At 39.1% G+C, this 8,819-nt stretch overlaps 1 protein-coding gene across 5 annotated transcripts in view; it reads left to right on the forward strand.

Annotated features, from left to right (window-relative positions):
* TTC6 (tetratricopeptide repeat domain 6) overlaps positions 1-8,514 on the forward strand; it is a 201,846-nt gene extending 193,332 nt beyond the window's left edge. For all 5 annotated transcript variants that reach the window (XM_061394963.1, XM_061394961.1, XM_061394965.1 and 2 more), the window contains 2 exons: positions 7,549-7,774; positions 8,282-8,514. In XM_061394963.1, coding sequence (XP_061250947.1) covers positions 7,549-7,774; positions 8,282-8,418 — 363 coding nt within the window. In that variant the 3' untranslated portion in view covers positions 8,419-8,514. The remainder of the gene's footprint in view (positions 1-7,548; positions 7,775-8,281) is intronic.
* The last annotated feature ends 305 nt before the right edge of the window (positions 8,515-8,819 follow it).

The raw sequence follows: 8,819 nt of genomic DNA on the forward strand, positions 1-8,819 counted from the left end.
TATAGCCCACCAGGCTCCTCTGTCCATGGGGGTTCTCCAGGCAAGAATACTGGAGTGAGTTGCCATGCTCTCCTCCTGTGGATCTTCCCATCCCAGGGATCAAACCCAGGTTTCCGACATTGCAGGCAGATTTTGTATGGTCTGAGCCACCAGGGAAGTTCTTTGCTATGAAGAACAATAAAATGACCCTTTAATATCTTTCCCTCTTAATTCTCCCTTTCACACATTAGTCACTTTTAGTTCATAGTTTTCTCTTTTAAAAAAGGTTCATATTTATATACTTAAATATGCTTGAGCTTGTTCTGTCAACTTGTCAAACTTGTCACATTAACTTGCTTTCCATTCTCTCTGTATTTTCCCATTTTGTTGTCCTTCATTTTTCCTATGCTGCCAGAAGATTTAATATTTGCATACTATTTTTTCATCCTTACTTTTTGTTTTAGTCTTAGTTCTTCAGTTGAATATATTTAATTCTCCTCACCAGGCTTTTTGCCAAAGTTTTCCTTCTAACCAATCATCTTTTGGTGCCCTAAAATTGGTCTTCTAGTAGAGTCCTGGGGACTTCCCTCAGTCAGTAATGGTAAACAATCCACCTGCCAATGCAGGAGACCCGGGTTCAATCTCTGTGTCAGAAAGATCCCCTGGAGAAGGAAATGGCAACCCACCGCTGTATTCTTGCCTGGAAAATCGCATGGAGAGAGGAGCCTGGTAGGCTGCAGTCCATGGGGTCACAAACAGTTGGACATGACTTAGTGATTGAACAACAGCCACAACAAATAGAGTCTTGAGAAAGGGTTCATATTCCTTGAATTGTTTCATGTTCACAGCTGTTAGCCTGCAGCCTTTATGTCTTAAGACAGCATGTCTGGATTTAGTATCCTTGACTCACTTTTTCTTTCCTTGAATGTCTTGTGTCTTTCACTATTTTTTGGTATTATATATGTTGGTACCTAAAGTCTGATGCAAACCTGATTTTTGTTGTCGATGACTTTTTTTTGTCAGAATCACCAAAGTTTTTTTTGTTTTTATAAATGAAAAGTTTTACTCAAGTATTTGTTAGAATTGACCTTTTGGGGTCAAGTTGTAAGTACAGAGTATGCATTTTCAATATTTAGATTCCAGAAAATTTGTTGAATTCAGTGTAAGAATTTTTCTGTTTCACTATTTTGATTTTCTTCAATGGCAGTGAATACCAATTATTATAAATGGGATGCTTTTGACTTCTATATGCTAGTTATTTTTTTTCAAGCAATTTTTAATCTCTTAATTTCTGTTTCATTTTCTTTTGCATCTCTCTCCTAAATCTTTGGGCTTTCCTGATGGCTCAGACAGTAAAGAATCTGCCTGCAACCTGGGAGACTTAGGTTCTATCCCTGGGTTGGGAAGATCCCCTGGAGGAGGGCATGGCAACCCACTCCAGTATTCTTGCCTGGAGAATTCCATGGACAGAGGAGCCTGGTGGGTTACAGTCTATGGAGTCGCAAAGAGTCGGACACAACTGATCGACTAACACTTTCTAAATCTTTACTGTGTTTTCTATTTGTTATTCCCTTGTGGACCTTACAATTCAGGTTTCTTTAAAATTCTTTTCTATGCCATTTCCATGACATATCTTCCTGGCCACCTCTTTTTAAAGATAGATTATTTATTTATTTAATTAAAAAATTAAATGCAATTTCTTACCAGTTTTTTCTAGTTCATTTTATAATGTTATAATTTTTATCTACAGTGTAGCAATACTTTTTTTCTGGTCACTTTTATTTTATTTCTGAAAATCTGTTAATTTTTTATCTTTGGTTTTTGCAGTGAAGGCAGGCAAATTACTTTTCTGTTAGTTACATTTGAGTGAGATAATTTTTTTCTCCTGGACTAAAAGCAGAGATTCCTGTGGGAAACAGGGTGATGGTCCATGGTAACTTTCTGAGTTGAGCTACCTCTGACGCTATTGCAAAGGACTTTACAGTCTGTTCTATTTAGCGTAGCCTGGTTTGGGAAGACTTTTATCACAAGCTCTGTGTTTCTCAGAACTTCTCACAGTCCTTGCTTCTAAGATAACATACTCATCTTAAAAAGTTGTTTTTATTGCTTGCATTTTCTGAGATCTATAACCTCTGTATTCTCCTCTACCACTCGATATTTTGACCATACCCCTTAAAAGTGATCTTTGGGACACCTTTATCTACTGAGAGGCTACAGTCCTTTGCATTTTGCTGGAAAAGTTGAGCAAGTACTTCCTGATTCCACTTAGCTCTTCATTCTTTTAATCTCCTTATGTTTATAATGTACCTGCCATCTGCTAGGAGTTAATGAAGACCCTGAGGATACAGAGCTAAACGAGACAAGGAAGACTTCTTTTATGATGTAGTTTACATTTTATTGGAGGAAGAAATAGAAAATAATATAATATTAGTAGTGTGATAAACATCTAATACCACCTCATGTAAGTAGTACTATATCAGTATTAACATGTGTGTGGGACTATAGAAGTTTACCTGGGTGGATAATGTAGGTGGAGAGAAGGGGTTTAAGGAGCAAGCTCTGGGGCAACATCAGTGTTTAGAAGTGAGGCAGAGAGGAGATGCCAGAGAGTAGACTTGAGAAGGGAGTATCCAGCCAGGATGATGGGAAGAAAAACAGGAGAACACATATCACCTCAAGAATAAAGTGCTTTAAGAAACGCGTCCTGTGTCAAATGCTGCTGAGAAGTCCAGGAGAGACGATGGAGAGAATCCTTGATGACTTTGGGAAGAACATCATTGGAATAGCAATGGCACCAGAGCCTTAAGTGGAAAGGGTTTTGGAGAAAATGTGAGGTGAAGAATTAGACAGTTCAACTAGTTGAAGAAATTCTCCTGTGAAGAGAAGTAGTGAAATGGGGTGATGGGTGGAGTGGAGTAAGGTGTTGCTATTTTTAATTTTTTTAAATATGAGGGATATTGATTCATGCTCCTATGTTAATGAAAGAATATGGTGGAAAAGGAGAAATTGTTGGTGCAGGAGAGAGTGATAGGGATAATTAGGATCAAAATCTTTCAGAATTTGATGGGTCTAAAGTTTGGAAGTTCCGGGGTGGGCTTTGAAGAGAGCAGGTCACACTATCCATTATGTCGTGAAGGAACGCACAGAGTACAAAAGAGAGTACCGCTGCTGTAGATGGATAGTTTTTTTTTTTAATTGCTTTTTAATTTGATTGCACTAGATTTTTGTTGCTTTGTGCAGGCTTTCTCTGGTTGCGGTGTTCAGTTCAGTCGCTCAGTCATGTCCGACTCTTTGTGAACCCGTGGACTGCAGCACGCCAGGCCTCCCTGTCTATCACCAACTCCCGGAGTCCACCCAAACCCATGTCCATCGAGTCGGTGATGCCATCCAACCGTCTCATCCTCTGTCGTCCCCTTCTCCTCCTGCCTTCAATCTTTCCCAGCATCAGAGTCTTTTCAAATGAGTCATTTCTTCACATCAGGTGGCCAAAGTATTGGAGTTTCAGCTTCAGCATCAGTCCTTCCAATGACTATTCAGGACTGATTTCCTTTAGGATGGACTGGTTGGATCTCCTTGCAGTCCAAGGGACTCTCAAGAGTCTTCTCCAACACCACAGTTCAAAGGTACCAATTCTTCGGTGCTCAGCTAGTTGCGGTGAATGGGGGCAGATCCTTATTGTGGTTCGCAGGCTTCTCGCTGCGGTGGCTTCTCTTGTTGCGGAGCGTGGGCTCTAGGAGTGGGGGCTTCAGGAGTTGTGGCACGTGGGCTCCATAGTTGTGGCTCACTGGCCCTAGAGCGCAGGCTCAGTGGTTGTGGCACACAATTTTAGGTTCTCCTCGGCATGTGGAGTCTTCCCAGACCAGTGATGGAACCCGTGCCCACTGTCTTGGCAGGTGGATTCTTATCCACTGCACCACCAGGGAAGTCTGATAGGTAGATTTTGATAGTAGGCATTTCTGTTTATTGATTATAGTTTTTCCATTAGATATGAGTATCATTTACCAGTTAAGAGTGAGGATGGATAGGCAAAAAGGGGGACGTGTGGCTAGGAGTTTTGAAGAGGAAAGAGAACATGTGAAATAATTGTTCTAGAGAGTGGTAGTGTGAACATGCCAGGGAAGTATAGCAGGACTACCAGACAACTTTAAGTTCTCATTTGAAGTTTGTGGTTAAATTTAAAGTGAGATCTTGACTCTATACTGCTTTGTATATAATTCTTTCTATACAAATTCAGTATGGCTTTGTGTCACTCCACAACCATTTCTCTTGAGTTAGTCTCTTATCTCCTCCTTCCAGGAAAGCTCTTTAATGCCTGGAATCACACTCCTGTCTCTTCCCCTATATTTCTGTATGCTCTGTGTTTTTTTTTTGTGGAGAAAATTCTTCTATTTGCTGTACCCCCTCCTCCCCGTTTTATTTCTGACTATGGATGGAAGATTTAGGGCCAGGAGGAAGGGTCTTCAATAAACCAAATACTCTCTAGAGGGTTAAGACATGTATGTGTTCTGGCTTCTTTTGTGATTAGTTAGTAGCTTAATGGTTTTAAACCCCATTTGGATGCATCATGAACTACAGGTGACTTTTCAATAATAACTGAGTCAGCCTTCTAATTAATTACAAGTATGAGGGAACTTACAGGTATGGTTCTGAACGAATTTTAGATTTAGGGATAGAGTCTATTGAAATTCTAGAAACACAATTTGAATCAGAAAGCATCTGCTGCCGAGTCGATTCAGTCATGTCCGACTCTGCGAGACCCCATAGACAGCAGCCCACCAGGCTCCCCTGTCCCTGGGATTCTCCAGGCAAGAACACTGGAGTGGGTTGCCATTTCCTTCTCCAATACATGAAAGTGAGAAGTGAAAGTGAAGTCGCTCTGTCATGTCTGACTCAGCGATCCCGTGGACTGCAGCCTACCAGGCTCCTCTGTCCATGGAATTTTCCATGCAAGAGTACTGGAGTGGGTCACCATCGCCTTCTCCGAGAAAGCATCTAGAAGCTAGTAAATAAGTTCTAGCCTCCCAGGTGGCACTAGTGGTAAAGAACCCTCCTGCCAGTGCAGGAGACAGAAGAGAAGTAGGTTCAGTCCCTGGATCAGGAAAATCTCTGAAGAAGGAAATGGCAGCCCACTCCAGTATTCTTGCCTGGAGAATCCCATGAACAGGAGCCTGACAGGTTACAGTCCATGGGGTCGCAAAGAGTTGGACATGACTGAAGTGACTTCAGTCAATCCTAAAGGAAATCAGTCCTGAATATTCATTGGAAGGACTGATGCTGAAGCTCCAATACTTTGGCCACCTGATGTGAAGAACTGACTCATTGGAAAAGACTCTGATGCTGGGAAAGATTGAAGGCAGGAGGAGAAGGGGACGACAGAGGATGAGATGGCTGGATGACATTACCAACTGGATGGACGTGAGTTTGAGCAAGCTCTGGGAGTTGGTGATGGACAGGGAAGCCTGGTGTGCTGTAGTCCATGAGGTTGCAAAGAGGCGGACATGACTGACTGACTTATCATGTACACACACGTGCATGAGGAAATTAGACCAGTTGTTAAATCAAGGCCATCCATTGTGGTAGGCATCTTTGTTCTCTAACTACTCCATGGGTGATAATACTCCTGTTCTTCTAGTAACCTCGTTAAATATATAGGCTTTCATTTCCTAAGTAGTATATATTTAAAGCTGTAATAGAAAGTTACATTGTTCACAGTTAGCCATACTATAGTGTTTTACTAAGTTCATTTATTTTAGCTGAGGTGGGTGTTAGCTTCTACCTGATTGAAGTCATCCTTTTGTGATTTTGAATTGTGTAGTTTTTATTGAGGACTTACTGGTTAGTTAAAATGAAACTTAAATTACTTTTTGAAGGAAGTCTTGGCCCTGCTTTGAGTCATTCCCTTGCCTCATTTGTAATGACTGCGAGTCCAGCCTCCTGTTCAGGAGTGAATTCTTTGAGCTTTTCACAGAGGAATGTCAATTCTGCTGCCTTTTTAAGGGATCCTTAAATTGCACTTAGCCACAGCATAGAACAGCTCCCATTCTGGGATGAGATGGATTACACAGTCTTGATCTAATTGCTTCTCAAAAGTCACAAACAGTAAAATTCATGGTGTATTGCTTGAGGGCTAGGATCTCTCCATTTGCAGATACTGGCAAAAAATAAAGATGTATCAGTATAACTGAGTCTTTATTATATTCTACATATTGTTCTCAGTACTTTACCTGTTAGCTCACTTAGCTGTCATAGCAGCACTGAAAGTAGAGTTTGATTTTTTGCTTCCATCGAGTCAGAGTGTTTTAGTTACTCACCTGAGGGCGTGGAGCTAATATGTGGTGGAGCCTGGACGTCTGGCCCTGAGATCTGGGCTCCTGGGCACCGCGCTCCCAGTGCTCCACTTCACCCACAGTGGAAGTGAACTGAGAACAAATCCCTGGGAAATAGAAAGAAAAATAGTCCGATAAAGAAGACTGATAGACAATGATCAGAGAGGTAGGAGAAAAACTAGGGAGACTCCCTGTTTCAAGGACAAAGAGAGTTTTAAGGGGGAAGGAGAGACCAAGGGCATCTGTGCCACAGAAACGCTGTGGAAGGAAAGGGCTAAAAAATGTCTGCTGGACTTGACAACACCCTTAGCCTTACCAAAAACTGACCTCGTGGAAAGAGGGAGATAGATAGAAGCCAGACTGTGGTGTGCTGGGGGAAAATTGAGTGGTAAAGGAATTGGATTCAGCAAGCTGTATTGTTAAAAATGACTTTTCCTAATTTAGGGAGGTTTCAAACTCCTTTGAATTCAAATTCAAAGGAGTCAAATTTTTATCCATTCTGTAACTAGAGAAGAGATTCCTACCTTGAGTAGCAGCATGTCTAATCAGCATCTCAAGCTATTTTTGGTGAAGGAGCAGTTTTTAAGATTTTTCTAACTTACTTCAGACCCCAACACCGGTCTATGGCCCACACTTTGCAGGGTCCTTTCCAGCTTGAGAATTTGTTGCGAAGCATCTGGAATCTTGGATCTTCTTGAAAAGCTGATTTTTATCTTCTTTCTTCTTTCCTTATAGCTTTTCATAGTATAACTGTGTTTTTAAACCTTTTTGGTATGGTTTAGAATTTTATTTTCAAAGTTCACTTCTCTCTTTAGCCCTTACTCTGCTTTTATATGAAAAGTGTTAGTTTTCTAACTTATGTTTTATTTTCCTGTTGTGGCCTTTTTTCCTGACTTATAGTGTTGTACAGGGATATGGGATTTGTGTGTGTGTGTGGCGGGGGTGGGGTGGGGGTGGGGGCATAGACAGCAGGGGGAGGTGGTAGGAGAACATTTCGCTTCAGCAGAGAGGAGTATTTTATCTCTGATGCTATCTAAAACTGCTGACGCCGGATGATAACACAAAGCAGACCAACTATTGGTTGGTTTTATTATCATCTTTTACATTCTCTGCAAATACTGTACCTTCTTATCATCTGTATCTGATACAGATGGCCTGAGTTTTATAATAAAAGTATTTCAAATTGCTGTATAGCTGCCAGTTAAAATATATTCAGATTGTCATTATCTTCGCATTTCTATAGGCTAGTGACTACTTCTCAAAGGCTTTAAAGTTTGATCCAGAAAATGAATGTGCTACCATGAATCGAGCTATTGCAAATACAGTATTAAAGAGATATGAAGAAGCAAAAGAAGATTTTGCATATGTAGTTGAAAGCTGTCCATTGTGGGCTGCAGTATATTTTAACAGAGCATACTTCTACTGTTGTTTAAAGCAATATGAACTGGCTGAAGAAGACCTAAGTAAAGGTATAGTTTTTTTGGTAATTTTTTGAGTAAGATTACAATGTTTGAATTGTTTTTAGATGACAAAAGAAGAAAGACATCAGGTCTATTTGCTTAGATAAATTTACATTAGAATTAATGGTTTTATATATCTTATCTTTAATGTAATCAATATAGATTTGTTTATATAATAACTTACAGCATTGGTATGCTAAAATGTAGAAAATTATTAGGGAAACTATACACAAATATTGCTCGACTTTCAAAAAAGACATTGTACTGTGTTTCCCGAGTTAATTTTCTTAGAAAGATTGAAATGTAACTAAATAATGTACATATGAGGAAAAATGTTTTCAAATAGGTAATACTAAAGTGTTATTTTATTTTTCTATTATATACTATTATTTACTAATAATAACTTATAGTAATAATAAGGTGTTATTATAATTTATTATAAAATTTGTATTTAAAAAATGAGTCTTTTTGAGTGCTCACATAAAAGATACCTTGAAAAATTTTTTTATTTTACAGCTTTGTCTTTGAAACCTAATGATGCTCTAATATATAATCTTAGAGCAGAAGTTCGTGGTAAGATAGGTCTGATTGAAGAAGCTATGGCCGACTATAACAAAGCACTTGATCTTCAAGAACATGCCTCGGTGGTATGAGTACATAGACCATGGATTCTATAGCAATTTACACAGTTCTTCTTCCAGAAACTGAAGCCTGTTTGTTGCTTTTAAAAAAAGTTTTCACTATCTTCATTGTTGTATTCCTTGTGTTAGTCTTTTATATAATCCTTTGATACATTTTAACATCTTTATACATTAATTATAAAACTTTTAGATCATTTTCTGCAGATTTGTAACAACTCAAAAATGAATTTTTTTCACAAGATTAGAATTTAAATGAGAATGTTTCTCAAGGGCCCTAGAAATACAAAATATTTTCTTTAAAGTAAAATAATTCCTTTAAAAATAATAGTGCATGATTTTAGAAAAAGGATCATTGACCTTTTCATCAGTACCTAGATGTATTCAACAATATCCAGATTAAAAAAAATAGAGAG

The sequence above is a fragment of the Bos javanicus genome, chromosome 21, assembly GCF_032452875.1.
Source record: "Bos javanicus breed banteng chromosome 21, ARS-OSU_banteng_1.0, whole genome shotgun sequence".
Classification (NCBI taxonomy): domain Eukaryota; kingdom Metazoa; phylum Chordata; class Mammalia; order Artiodactyla; family Bovidae; genus Bos; species Bos javanicus.